This window comes from Pempheris klunzingeri, chromosome 11, assembly GCF_042242105.1.
Source record: "Pempheris klunzingeri isolate RE-2024b chromosome 11, fPemKlu1.hap1, whole genome shotgun sequence".
NCBI classification, from domain to species: Eukaryota; Metazoa; Chordata; class Actinopteri; order Acropomatiformes; family Pempheridae; genus Pempheris; species Pempheris klunzingeri.
In genome coordinates, this window is record NC_092022.1 from 12,637,131 (window position 1) to 12,652,084 (window position 14,954).

Here is a 14,954-nt window from a genome sequence, read left to right on the forward strand (position 1 = left end):
AGGTCCCTCAGAATTAATCAGATCTTTTACTTCATTAAAGCAGCAATACAGTGTTAAATACTCTGTTACAAGCAAAACTTCTGCATTCAAGTTCTTACTTAATTGAAAGCACAGAAGTATCAGAATAATATCACTGGATTAAGATTATTGATGCATTAATATGTAAGCATCAACAATGTTGCAGCTTGTAAAGGTCAGAAAAGTTTCAACTACTTTATGCAATGTCAATTAGTTTAATCCATAACAATAGCTCATTTAATAACTTTTTGGTTGATTTATATTTTGTATTCAAAAACCACTTCAAAGTAATAATTAGTGTTAATAAATGCAGTAAGGTAAAAAGTACAATATTGGCTTCTAAAATGTAGTGGAGTAGTATTAGGTAGCAAATACTCAAGTGAAATAGTACCTGAAAATTGTACTTAAGCACAGTAATTCAGTAAAGGTATTTACATTTCACCAATGTTTTTCACAGAACATATTTAAAAGAAATCATTAATGTGATTCAATTTCTAAGCCGGCAACATCAGTGCTGCGCTCCATCCAGCAAAGTCATTATATGCTTTTTGCATCTTCATTCATAATACATGTTGATTTATCATTCAACTTTCGTTCATCACCATCACCAACTCTGCCAGTCATCGTCACCGTGATGGGTTATAGCTGCATATAAAGGTATGAATTTGTTTGACTTCTAACATGAGATGGCATGACAATGACATCTGAGAACCTCTTAACCTGTAAGTAGTGAGCTAGTTCAAGGCAGCGCACTGTTCCCCCTCCAGTCGGGGTAATTTTGAAATCTTAGTGGCTAAATTGTGTAAACATAGTGCAGTATTGCAACATTTCATGGTTACCCACAGTGCTGTTATGAATGCATGCCAAAATAGTTTGTACACTTTATGCACTTGAATAATAGCTGTACACCATTTGCTTTGAAAACTGCACATATTCCTGTACAATTTCAAACTAGCATCCAAAAATATCTTACAGTAAGGCCAAACAGTGATGTCATTTATGGAGTGAGATAGAGGGAAATCCCCATCAGCCTGGTTTTCCAAATGCTTCCCAGAAGTGGGAACTAAGATAATTGGGGTTGGTTACATGTAGGAGGATCCTGAAAAAAGATGTTGATGAGTATGAGCAGGCTGCAAACGCTTGTAAATGAGATATTTTTGGTTACCATGCAGTCCTATAGAAAACAGCAACCACCTTAAGTCAGTATAAGAAATGTATAGTGTTTCATATTGATGATTTGGTTCAACTACAACACAATACCCATGGTAGAGGTTTAGGCACTAAAATGAACCTTAATGGTGGGCCTAACAGCAAACTTTGTTTTACTTTCATGGTAGAAGTTGGGATAGTTGTAATGTCACTGTGTAGACGATAGAATAACAGAAATAAAAGATCATATAGTGTTTGACTTTACCCAAGGAACATTATAAAGTTGCAACTTTCCTAAATGAAGGGACAAATGTGTCACAGATGCCAGAATGAATATAGCCTACATCATAATTAGCAACAGCAGCTCACTTTCAGTATAAATTAAAAGTTTTTTCTTTCCTGACTCGGAGCAGGGTCGTGAACTGCTCTTTGCCCAGACGCAACACGCAGAGCGTCGCGTCAGCCAATAGGAAAGAGCCTCATTTACTGTACGTCTTACGTAGCTTACTGCTATCCTGCTAGCTGGTTTGCTAACAAGAAAGAAGATGGATTCTCCCATACTGGTAATGTTTGCGAATATATTTATTTGACAGAGTATGTGTGTCGTTCAAGCTTTCAGTCATAAGTTCTTCACATAACAAAAAGTAGAGAATTGTTTTTCCAAATGGAGTTAACTCGACACGGAGCCAGCTAACGTAAACGGGTTGGCTGTGTTGGCTAACCAGCTAGCTTCAGATAAGTTAGCATAGTGTGTCTGTGTTTGTTGGTGATGTGGAAGTGTCATGTCTTCCTCTTGATTTAGTGAATAAGAAATCATTTCAAATCTGAACATAAGTGGGACTGTGGCTGGATTGCGGTTGTTTTATTCATCTCATGTTAGCACCTCCACCGCCGCCCTGTCGCAGTTTGTTGTTATTAGTTCATTTTCGATGACTGACTTCGACATCGATTTGATAGTTTCAGTCACTGATTATTGAGCTACAATTATATGGTACTGGCGTAAATTCAGTCAGTGCTTCATGTCTTTCTGCCTTAACAGGAACCATCCTTGTACACTGTCAAAGCAGTTCTCATTCTGGACAACGATGGAGACAGGCTTTATGCCAAGGTACAGCAAAAATACCCTTACTGATTACTTAAAGGATAAACCATCTGGTATTCTGTATTTTTCTCATCAGCAAATCTCGCTCAATGAATAAAAGCAACAGCGAATTTGATAGCACAATAACACACCAGTGACCTGTTCTGTTGCACTGAGTGAATTTTTCTTTAGTTACTATGAACATGTGCACTGTAGTTTATTTAGTTCCGCATCTACTGTCCCCATGCTGTAAATGCTCACAAGTGCACAAGTTTATGGCTGAAAATGGTCATCAATAAAGGTACTATTTACTCCAGACTGAGTAATGTTTGCTGAAACAGTTCCCACTTGTTAAAATATATTAGTTGGCCTTATTAGCAAATAGGCCATATATTTATCACCTGTATTTTAATAGATTTACTTCTTCAGTAGGAATGAATGGGCATGCCACAAACAGACCGGGAGAGTCTGACTGATGGTTTGGGCGTTTTTATTTAGATTTAGTGATAATAAGAACATTATCCTTTAATCAAGATTCAGTCAAGTTGAGTGTGTTGTGGGGTTTACATAGAGTTACATATCAGCATATAATAACGTCTTCACTGTACATTTATCTACAGTATTATGATGATACATACCCGACCGTGAAGGAGCAGAAGGCGTTTGAGAAGAACATATTCAACAAAACACACAGGACAGACAGTAAGATATGGTTAATATGCAAAAGGCCATTACTTTTCCAGCCTCAGTACATGTCTAATAACACGCGTGGTTTCTTTTTATGTGTTTTTAGGTGAGATAGCGTTACTTGAGGGCCTCACTGTTGTCTACAAAAGCAACATAGACCTCTTCTTTTATGTGATTGGAAGTTCCCATGAAAATGAGGTAAGTCTAGTTTTAGGTTTTGTAATGTACAATTATCATGTATGTGCTATAACCCAATTATTGAGCAGTGAAGAAAGTGAATTTTTTTTCTCTCTCACATTTTTATACATGCATTTTTTCTTATATTTTGTCATATCTGTTTTTTAGAGAGAAACGGACAGATTATAGATATTTTCATTTGAAAGAAATTTCTCAAAATGCCTGTGTGACCTAGTTTAAATTGATCAGAGATATTTTGGCTTTGGCTCAACTACCAAATTTATTCTCTTATTAACTATTTATTTGCCTCAGGTTCAGATTTTTTGGGGGGATATCAATATTGTGGTATACAGTGTATTTTGGTATATAAGTAAATAGTAGTAATAGTTGTAAATAGTAAATAGTTGCACTATTAGGTTTTTTACAAATGAAAACTTTTTTTTAGATTTTACAATAATGGAGTACTTATTTTGCATTCAAACTTAATCCATATTGAAATAGGTTGTTATTTGTACACTTGTACTTGCCTCTGTTGTGTACCTAACAATAGTTTAGAGCCTGCACAGATGGGTAAAAAATGAAGAAATTATGTGCCTAAAGGTCCAAAGAAAATATTGTGAACAACATAACAAGTGATTACACACATGTTATTTCCTGAGTGATTTTCTTTTCCCAAGAAAAACAATGTGCTCATCAAATTTATTCTTTTATTTTCAACAGCTTATGCTTATGGCTGTTCTAAACTGCCTGTTTGATTCCCTCAGTCAGATGTTGAGGTACGTTGTTGCAGCAATTATTCATTTGCTTTACAAACTTCAATAAAACCTTCTCTACAAATCATTTCCTGTTGTCAAGAAAGTTAAGCTAACCTTTGTTTTTGTTGCACTGTAGAAAAAATGTTGAGAGGAGGGCTTTGTTGGAGAACATGGAGGGGCTCTTCCTGGCTGTGGATGAAATTGTAGATGGGGGGTAAGTAAGAATCAGGAGGCTTGAGACTTTTGATTCGAAGTCATCTCTGTTGAAACAACCACAGTGTTGGTGCAGCATTTTTCTTTGGGATTACTAATTGTTGGTGTGTCTCTTTGCTGCCTCCTGCAGGGTGATCCTAGAGAGTGACCCACAACAAGTTGTGCACCGTGTGGCTCTCAGAGTAAGCTCTTCGCCTCTCAGAAATGTTCAACATAGTTTGCTGGTTGTGTGAGATGTAAACCTAACATGGTTGTTTCCATAGGGGGATGATGTGCCTTTGACAGAGCAGACAGTCACCCAGGTGAGAGAAACATTCCTTGCTCCTCTATCTGCTATAAAGTTTAAATGCTCCATTAGTTTATTGACTGTTAAAACTCTTTACTTCATAACCTATGATTACAAGGGCATTGTTATAGCATCACTCTCCTCTACTCCTACTTTGTCACTCACCTCTAGGTTGTCATATATTGCATTGTCTTCTATGCATGACAGTGTATATGATTACTAATTATTCATTGGTGAGGTGGTAGATAGCCAACTGTGGTTCCTGTCTTTAAGTTCTTACACAAGTCTGCCTGTGTGTGAGCTGCTCTTGATTAATGTTGTCATTTAAGAGGCCAGAGACTGGCTACCGCCATCCTCCCTCTGGCCGTGATTAATGGCTATCCCCAATCCCCATACTTTATGGTTATGATTCGGCTTTCATTCCATGAATTAAGATGATTAATTAGATCTTGCACATTTCCCTTCATTTACATTATGTCTTCACCCTTCTTTTTTTCTTTTTTTTTAACAATTACATGTACTTTTTTAAAATCATTATTCCTTTTAACCCCCTCAACAAGATCCCACGCATTTTTCATTTTGCTTTATTTGATACTTTTTCCCCTCAAGGGTTTATCTTGTACTGCAGCCATTCTTATGCTGGCCTGTATAGTTAAACTTTTGTTGTTGGAGTGATTTGCTTGGTCAAACCTACTTTTCTTTCACAGGTTCTTCAGTCTGCCAAAGAACAGATCAAGTGGTCGCTTCTACGATAGAGTCACCCCTGCTCCAGTCTTCATGGCACTGATCCACATACTCCTTTTCCTTCAATTTCCACTCCTTCTATCAAAGCTGTGAGGAGCGCAACTGGCTGATCCAGTCACACTCCCAGGACTGCTGCAAGACAAAGTTTCATTTTCCAATTGCCTGTGCAAAAACAATAAAGATTATTTTTGCACAGGGTTGCATCGTATAACATAATCGACATGAGGATAAGATATGGTGTACATTCCAATAACAGACCTGTTTTTCTTTTTTTTTTTTCATTAGAGCATCTGGTTGTTTATTAAACCAGTGTGTCTATAAAACATTGATAAACCTCATAATAGTCTGTGGAAACATTCCATGTGTCTTCTTGAAAAATAATTTCATTCTGTTTGAGAGCAGATGCTCATCTCCTCCAGATTACTGTAGAAAGTGCTGAAGCACTATCTCTTATCATTCAATTTACATGAATATTGTGATTAAAGTGTACCACTAGTACTGTAGCCATACCAGCGAGCACAGAGGTCTGTTTTCAATGCATTTTGTCCGGGGATCTTCCATTATCAGATACTTTTAATAAATGTTTGTTGACACTGGCATGTGAACAGCTGTGATATGTCATAACACTACATGCGGAATCTTAAACATTGCACTCTTCCACATTGTTTTTAAGAATGTCACCCACAGTATCATAGCTGTGAACTGTAGACTAGCTTTCATTTGTCATAGTCTTTATATCTGCGAAATTAGCAGACTTTTAAGAGATGGTGTTTCTTCATTTCAGAGCTGCCATGCTGTTTGCTCTTTGTTCTTCAACACCTCAGTAAGAGCCGGAGACACTAGGGCAAGGGCTCCATCTCCTGGTGTCCGCAGCAAAGTGCGAGGCAGAGGTACAACAAAACTGTAGACAATAAGGTAGAGAAGTGAAGAGACCCATTCATGCAGCTATGATCAGAGGCTTACACTGTGCTGTGTTACTGTGACATGCAGATAAGTTTTATGGAGTCACACTTGATTCATCTCTCCTCTGAGGAGAGCTACTGTGTGCATCATGAATTGAATGCACCCCCACCTTCACAGACTAACCTCAAACACTCATTTTAATGCAAATGAAGGGTTCACTCCAGAGAGAAATGGATGGGAGGAATAGGCACTAGATCATGTTGGTACCTGATGCATATTACAGGAGAAGAAATGATCTATCTGCATTCCTCTAGCTAGGTATCCCCAAATGTTCACATGCTCAAGGTATTTTTTTGTTAGCAGAGATATGTGTCTAATATGAACCACATTAGGTAGATCGTCTTTACAGATCATGTCTCCTCCCTCCTTGTCCAAACTATGTGTGTCTTTGTCAAAGTCATTAAGCTACAGTTTGTAGCTTTTTCACAAATTTGGATATATGTTTGCCCTTTAAAAAAAAAAAAATTCCTTTCCCTTATCAATGTCTGAAAAAAGTCATTTTGCCTAGACATGAAAGTGAGAAGCAGAAGAAGGGAATGCACCTGATGTAGTGATGTCTACAGCCTGGAGCAGTTTGTGGAAAGGATCAGGCACATAAGTGGTAATGTAGGAATGCAGAAGGTAAATTAGAGCATTACACCCTTTATTTGCCCAACGGGAAATTTCATACCTCTCTCTATTAAATAATCAGTTCAATCTTGTGGTTATTCCACCCATTATCAAATAATCTATTTTGGACGGGAGCTGCTTCTCTCAATTGCAAACATGTTAGATGGAGAACAGCACAAAGAAATGCAGTCATAATACTCTATTAAATAATAATACGCTATTAAAAAACAGAAATACTTCAGTTAAATACTGTATGCTTTGTTGGGTATTTCTGTTATAAGGAAAATGAATTTTAGTTATGCTGGACCAGAGGACTTAATTGATTTTAGTTACTAAGCACAAATGAGAAAAGCATAAAGAAAAGGAAAATATGAATGTAAAACAAAGGTCTGTATGTTGTGTATCAATCACAATTAACTGCTGGCAGGTGGCAGCTGAGACAAAACAAGGCAACAGAACGTGTGTGTGTATTTGCGCATGGATGCATGTTTGTGGGTTAATGTTTTCACATAACAGAGAGGAGTGAAGTCAATGAAACTTATTGGCTCTGACCTGTGGACCTATTGTCTTGGCTTTGCTCCAGTTTGATTCAGCCCTTCCGTAGCTCTTTATGGCTGCAGAGATAGCATGAATGGAGGCTATGTAGTTGCTACTTACAAAGTGTTTTACTGGATAAAGAGCAGTAAGAAAGGAAAAGGTAATCATTATAAATGGGCTCCATTATCGCACCAGTTTACTGTTATCGCACCAGTTTGCTGGTATAATGAAGACAGCCTCTGTCTCAGTGTGTGGCTTCAATGAGAGGGGCGAACATGAAGGTTAAAGAGGACGAGGTTAGCAGAACTAGACAGCAGTAAATGTGATTAGATGAGATCCCAGCGAGTGCACGACGGGAAAGAGAGAGGGTTAAAACAGATCCCACCCAAGGTGCTTGTCCAGACCCACACTTTTCATCTAGATAGCCCTGCAGCACCATCGGGGGTGCAGTGACTTGCTTTCATCTACTAATTACAGTTGCACGATCATAAAAAACCAGCGAGGTAATTTATACTAATTATACAGGCATGAGAATAACAGTTTGAAACGCCATGGCTTGACATGCTGTACATAACATGCAGTAAAATTGTCAGAGACGTGTGGGCTAGAGCCTTGTAATTGATCGATGCATACAGTGAAAGAGTCGCTCTCTTTCTCTTGTGTGTGTGTGTGAGTAGACTGTGTGAATTAGAGTCAATAAATTATCATCATCTGTAAGCTTACAGAGTCTTTATGTCATAGTCAATGGGCCTGAGCACCCATCCAATGGCTTGCCCTGCTAAAGAGAAACAACACTGCGGAAAACAATGACAGCATGTTGGATCCAATACAGTAAACATATTAAAGGAAGTGCCATTATATTGTCTGAGCAGGACAAAGGCCAAGACCCACATGATGGTTAATGACCCAGTGTATTAAAATTAACAAGGCTATTTTACCTCTACTAACTCATATTTTCACCCAGTAGATAATACTAAGACTTAATTTAACATAATGGTTGGAAAAACAACCTAATTCCAAATGAAATCAACTTTTTTTGTTTATTGTTTAGCTGCATTTACTTCATTATTAAAATAAATGAAATCAACATCATATCCTCAGAATCATAAACATAGCATTTTGAAATAGGCCATTAAAGGCTGCTTAGCGTGCATGTGGTTGTGCGTGAGTGTGTGCATCATGCAGAGAGGAGTAGGTATGGGCCCAGGCCTGCTCCCTTTGCCTCAGCAATATCTCGGCAGTCTGACGTGGTTTATGGCCCCAGTTGCCCTCTCTGGGTCTGTTTATGGATTCTCATAGAATAGAGAATCATGGCCACTCCAGGAAAAGCGAGCCAAAAACAACACCTCCACCATTGCACTCTTGCCTGCCTTTGCCATAACTCAACATGCTGTTTATATTCCTGAAGGAAAAAAAAAAAGTATAGATAGTAATGACATAAGATGACTATAAATTCTGATGCTAATGTTTAATTTTTTGTTGATGTTAGATAAAAACGTCACCACAAATGTGGCTGGTTTATTCGATGTCGTTACAGGTTGGTGAAAAAAATTGTTGGCTTTGTTAAGGGAAAGCTTTTTGGGGTTGGAGTAGCATTGCCTTTGCAGGACCAGTTATTTTATTGTACCTCTAAGATTTACCACATGAAAATGTTCAACTTTGATAGGATAATGAAAGTGCCCCACCAAGGGCATTGTTAATCGAGGAAATATTCTACCTGATGTGTTTTCCCTCTGCTGTTTTCCACACAGTTCTCCCGTGCCAGTGCAGTGTATTACTCTTTACTGAAAGCATGCTTTGGAAGAGTGATGGTGGAGACACTCTGGGTGTGAAAATGCTCTCTGGTCATAGCTGGTACTGGTTACATGCAGCAGGACCATGCTGTTTCTTTGTGGTTAGATGCCAAAACAAAATCCTCACGCCTAGTTGCTCAGGCTTGCTGTGCCGCAGGGCTGACTTAATCATCCTCTGAAGCTGCACAACTGGGGCACATCTGGTTAGTTGCTGGGCTCAACTGGACCCTTTCTGTAATCCAGAGGGTAGCCAGGCGCCTGCCGCTGCTGCTGATGGTGCTGTATCATGACAGTCAGAGGTTACTGGGTTACTGCTGTTATCAAACAGTCAACACTAGGTTTTGGTCTAGCAATGATCCCGAAGAGTTCTAAGGAAGGGCCATCAGTCATTTTCACTGTAGACAGTCAACATCAGACACAGCCATGCTGGCCGTAAAGCTTTATGGGTGCTTCTGCTGGTGTTATTCAGCTCCCAATGCATCCATCAGGGAAATGTGTAGTCTGTTTTTTCTACCGGTAACGTTCAGTCTTGTTTGGCTCGAAAAAATTCCCCTACAAGCCCCATACTGTTTTACTTCAGCATGTGTGTATGTATTTTTGTAGCGGGGCCAAATAATCTAAAGAAAAGCATTTTCTGCAGCATAGTTCTGAACCCTCAGTTTGTTCCCTCCTCCCTCTGTCATCTACTCTTTCTCACTTTCTCCCCTCCCTCCCCGTGGATTCCCCAACCACACCACAACACCGTTAACAGACGCAGCCCTGACAGATTTACTGCCATCGTCTTTCCATTGGCCGCCAGTGTGACAGCTGAGATTTAATGCTGCCTTCTCATTGGCCAGAACTCGACAGGTTAATTTATGTGTGCACTGTGATTTGATGCCTGCTGCCTTTGAAGTGAGTTACAGCTCTGTCGCTTATAGGACACAGAAACGGTGTCAGGTTGCAATCGTAAAATCTTATCCCTGAAGGGGGGGTGGCTCTGGAGTATAATAGTCCTGACGTCATAAGAGGAGAAGAGACCTTCTTGTGAGCACAGAGTAAGAATAGAGGAGTGTGTGACAGGATAAAATGCTAGATGTCTATCCAGAATTGCTTTGAATAGTTCACAAAATATTCTGTTAATGCCAAAGAGAGACAAATGGGAAATGTGTGTGATTGTGCACGTCTACACGCATCCACTCACGTCTGACATCTCGCCCCTGATTTGAGGTTTTCCTACCTGCACTGGGATGCGCATTTGTCTTCTTTCTTCTCTCATTCCACACCTGGTACGATCAGCAGGTTTTTCTATGACTTGAGGTCAGAAGATCCTAAATGACTAAGTAAATCATGCACGTATCACATACCTGATGAACAGCGGCAGACTGCCAAAGTCACTTTGGCGTCTGACTACTGTATCTGCTCACTGCAGCCCCAGAGTTCGTGCAATGCCATCATCTATCTGCAGCCTATCTCTTCATCAGCCTGACAGTCTATCCTGACAAGATCAAGAAGAGCGAGAATGTGGCCCTGTAACAGCCTTGACCCATGGAAATCTCTAAGGGTAAAAAGCATGGCTGCCCCTGCCCTGTCTATCAACCCCATGTGAATTCATGCACCGTTTCCCTTGGATATCAAATCCCTCTCTTTACTCTTTCACTTCACACTTGAGGTCGTCTGCTCAAGTGGAAAATTGTCGGAAAATAAAGAGACAAAGGAAAGCCCTGGACTTGCCTTGTCAAGTGGGATTGCATAATTTCATAAGAGACCTTCTCATGAACTTGATAACTTGGGGTTACACAGCATGCCCTCTGACAATGTGCCATGTAAGAGAAAGAAAACAGGTTTTACATCTTAAAGAGACATGATCCCTCTGAACTCGGGAGAATGATGGATAGTTTGGCGGTGTGTTAGAAGAGCCTGAGACAAATATACCTGTGTAGAGTCAACTATTTCAATGAGGTCTTTTCTGTAGAAGCATGCCCTGTATGTGAACCTTTATCTTTGTTTTGCTGTTTGTAGTTTGCCTTTGATATATATAATTGTGCCTCTTGTTGGATCAGCAACATAACATTGTTGGCAGGGCTTCATTAACAAATCTGCAGGTTTGAGGTCATGGAAAAAGTTTAGCTGAATACTGATATTGATAAACTAATACTAGAGAAGAAATGGATGTTTTTTTTGTCATCTCTCTATATTTAATTGTGTTTCTGGCCTATGGAACTAATACTAGAGAAGAAATGGATGTTTTTTTTGTCATCTCTCTATATTTAATTGTGTTTCTGGCCTATGGAACGTTAAGCTCATGGCTCCCCTGATAAATATGTCTCTCCAGATTGCAGTGAGCATCCAGCACCTCTGGAAGCCAAATATGTACTCTTGTTGTGGCTGATGAAGCAGCTCAGTCCAAACGTGTCCCAACAAGCTGCAGATTAATAGTATGGCGTAAGGCCAAGGCATGTTAATGTATCTGTGGAGGCTAAACGCACCTCTGTTGGAAAGTGATTTTTACACAGTCGGCAGGGTGCCTGGGTGTCCATCCTGTCAAGGAGGATGTGGATGACTCTGTGTGGGCAAATAAATCTCAGCAACAAGGTCCTGCACAACTGAGCTTGATCTTTGGAAATACATCTGCATACTGCAGACCCTTAGTTAAAGGTGCTCACGGTAAAGCAGGAAGCCCTCTTACTCAGCCGCCTCTGAGCCTCCTCCTGTCTCTCTCCTCTTCGCCATATATTACTGAAATGTTTCTTAATTAAGCCAGAAAATGTAGTAATTGTTTGACGAGTTGTCTAATAGACCTTTTTCACAGCAGACATTTGACTTGTCATAGTTAGAAAAGCACAAATGACTCTAATAACATTAACAATGGCTCCATTATATTCATGTGTCGCAGTAAGCTACCAAAATGGAATTCAGCCATTATTTATCTTATTATTTCCACCAGTGATTTTCTTACGCCGAAATGTCTAAATATCTTCGGTGAAAAAGCCATTAGTTACATATTCAATAAGTTTCACACAGTTAAGCTTATAGCCTCTGTCGTACCTCTGGCTCCCCCCAACCAGCTTCTCTCCATCTCTCTTTCAGGCAGAAAGTTAATTCTAAAAATTCAGGTTGCAAATTCTGACTAGACTGGAGAATAATTTTCATGTATGAATATTCATGATTTGTATATATCAAAATATGCAAGTAGGCCGAACTTTGCTTTTCCCTTGTTACCAGTCACATGGGTGATGGCTTTTACTAACTGGGAATGATGTGCAGAGGCCAATTAATCTTGTTGAGCTACACTAATTAGAAAAGTAGTGGCAGACATCTGAATGTGGGACAATTTGAAGCAGGATATGACAGAACATTCCCCATCAGAGATGTTTTGTGAAGCAGGCACCTCGCAGACATCCCCCCCGGTAACTTTCACATGTTAACTAAATTAACAATAACAGTAATACCATGGCACACTGTGGACAGTGAGTATACACCAACCATGTGTACATTCTGGGGGCCATTTTGTCCATCTAAGACTGGAGTAAAATGGCTGCCATTTGCTAAGACCCTTCACTTAAACAAACTATTCTTTAGTATTATATCACTAAAATTCTCATACTGGTGCAGGATGCCTTTTGGTTATAAGGCAGACCAGGATTCAGCTACATACATAATTTATTTCTGAATAATAGCCCCAAGTATCAGAGAATATTACAATATTTGGTAATCATTAATAAGTAATGCATTCACACCTTTACTGCTCATTGTTTGAGGAGAACTTAAGATTTATTACAAATTATTCCATGTAATATCAAGTAATTATTGAGCAAGTGTGATAAGTCAAACTGATGTTTTTACATTTATGCTTATACAGTTTGGTGAGCATTAAAATGCATGGAAAAAGACAGTACACCAACAGGGTCATTTTCACAGATTTCCTCTTTAGTCTGTCTTTACATTGCCATTTTTCATTAAGAGAAAAAACGTGTCTTGCCGTGTCTTGATTACACCTTGCAGTGAACTCTCGCTCAGTGCCTCTGTGTGAATGTTTGAGGACGTGCTCACTGAAGTGTCCAAGAAAATGGGAGTAACCCGGACAGAGGAATTGAAATTTTAATGATGAGCAGCACCACCACGCTGACGGCCATGGAACACCTCAGACAGCTTAAATATCACCGCTAATTAACACAGAGAGGTGGGCTGTCACAGGCATGATGGATGCTCGGGGGGGCAGACCGCTGCTTTCAACCAACCAGCGATTCCTTTATTAATCAAAGCCTGAGATGAAAAGGCTCTCCCACACCTTGGGGAGAAGGAGATAGCAAGAGCTATTGTTGGGAGGGTTTCAATCATTCGCTGTGAGCCTGTGATGTATTTGATCAGGGGGCATCCAAACATTTGTAGGAGACAGAACATTTCTGCTGCTGAGCGCTTGTTTTTGTAAACCTCTGAACCATCCGTATGTTTACAGAGTCAGGTGAGATTTAGTGGTTGTTGGGGAAATTTCTGTTTGGAGGACCTATTTTTTTTTTTTTATCCCTCTGACAGGAGAGGTGAGCATGCGGAGAGTTGGCTATCACTCTTAAACAGCTCTCCTCCCTGATAGAGTGAGCCAGACTGAGCACAAGGCAGCACTCCTACACTTTACCTCTGGACTGACTCCATGATCAGTCTGTCTTGCAGAGATGATTTCGAACCTAGATGATTTCAGCACTTTGTGTATGAAGATGGAGTGTTATCTCCCCCTCTCTGGTCTCCTCCCCATCTACCTCACTTAAGGAGGTCCATTGTTAAGTGCCGGGGGCCTGTGGGTGCCGTAAATCAGGCTGCGGAGGGAGGGGATGTCTCCCATGGGGGAAAGCGCACACTCCCAGCAGCCTTCAGGCTGATCTCATCCTACCTATCCTAATGCTTTAATTAAGGAACTGGTCAATAGCAAAGAGGCAGGTGCTAAAGGGTATGATCCGTACTTCTTAACACACTACTGATGTGGCAATACCCATGCAGGCAGAATGATGGGGCAGTGTACTTGAAGAATTTCTTTCCTCCTCTCTAAAGAATGCAGGCATCACCGCACAGATGGTGGTTCTGTCTGTTTAATCAGTCAGACTGAAAATACTACTTAACAGCAACATATACAACAAATCATATTTCTTTATGCAGGCTGACTCCAGTGTATACTTTTAGCAAGTTCTGTAAGCAAGTTGAAGTTGCAAATTCATGAAATGTGACCGTTTTCACTACTTTTACCTGAACTTTTACTTTTCTCTCCATGTAGTAGAATTCAAATCTTGGTCGGATATTCCCAACCAGCTCCAGACCATGATATCAGGGAATGGCCCGTAGAAGACATGCATTGATCATCTGCTGTCTCAGTTTTAAGAAGAACTACACAGCACTTGACTTTGCACAGTTACCATCTTAAGGAAGGTTGTGAACAGGCAGCAGCTTAGGATACGCCTCCCTCTTGTGGTGCAGATGAGGCTTTGTGTAAACCTGCCAAAGTGTCAAACTCTATTATACTCTATCTAATACGTAATTGTGCTAGTTGGTGATAAAAAGAGAATTAATCACTGACAATTTTCATTGACAATCACTTATTTAGATTCTGTCATCAAACAAAAGAAGTCTGTAACGGCTTCTCAAATTTGAGGATTAGCCGTTTTCCACAGCTTCATATCTTTGAATATTGAAGATGTTTGTTTGTTGACAGAAGTCAGAAAAAACTCTGATACAAGCACATTTCACATAATTTCTGTGATTCAATTTATTTTAAGTAGAAACATAATCAGTGATTAATCCATGATAGAAAGTGAGGACTATCTACTTTTATTTTACTCATATTAATTCCTTGAGGGTATTTTCCCCTCCAAATCACTGTGTGATAATTTTGAGTTACCACCAATCTGGAAAAACATTTTACGTGTTCATCGTTATTATTATGCTGCAGAGAAAGTTGGCCCTCATATGGTCAT

The 14,954-nt window shown here is 39.7% G+C and overlaps 1 protein-coding gene across 1 annotated transcript; it reads left to right on the forward strand.

Moving 5' to 3' along the window:
* The first annotated feature begins 1,663 nt into the window (after window positions 1–1,663).
* copz1 (COPI coat complex subunit zeta 1) lies at window positions 1,664–5,709 on the forward strand. Its single transcript, XM_070840366.1, has 9 exons — window positions 1,664–1,730; window positions 2,207–2,275; window positions 2,869–2,950; window positions 3,042–3,133; window positions 3,833–3,888; window positions 4,004–4,081; window positions 4,211–4,262; window positions 4,344–4,382; window positions 5,074–5,709. The coding sequence occupies exons 1-9, from the start codon at window positions 1,713–1,715 to the stop codon at window positions 5,119–5,121; spliced, it is 534 nt and encodes a 177-aa protein (XP_070696467.1). The 5' UTR covers window positions 1,664–1,712; the 3' UTR covers window positions 5,122–5,709.
* The last annotated feature ends 9,245 nt before the right edge of the window (window positions 5,710–14,954 follow it).

Excerpts from the sequence above, each read along its gene's own strand:
- copz1 (XM_070840366.1), top strand. Across the intron at positions 3,134-3,832 it reads GAAGTTCCCATGAAAATGAG|CTTATGCTTATGGCTGTTCT; the intron begins GTAAGTCTAGTT and ends TATTTTCAACAG. Across the intron at positions 4,082-4,210 it reads GATGAAATTGTAGATGGGGG|GGTGATCCTAGAGAGTGACC; the intron begins GTAAGTAAGAAT and ends TGCCTCCTGCAG.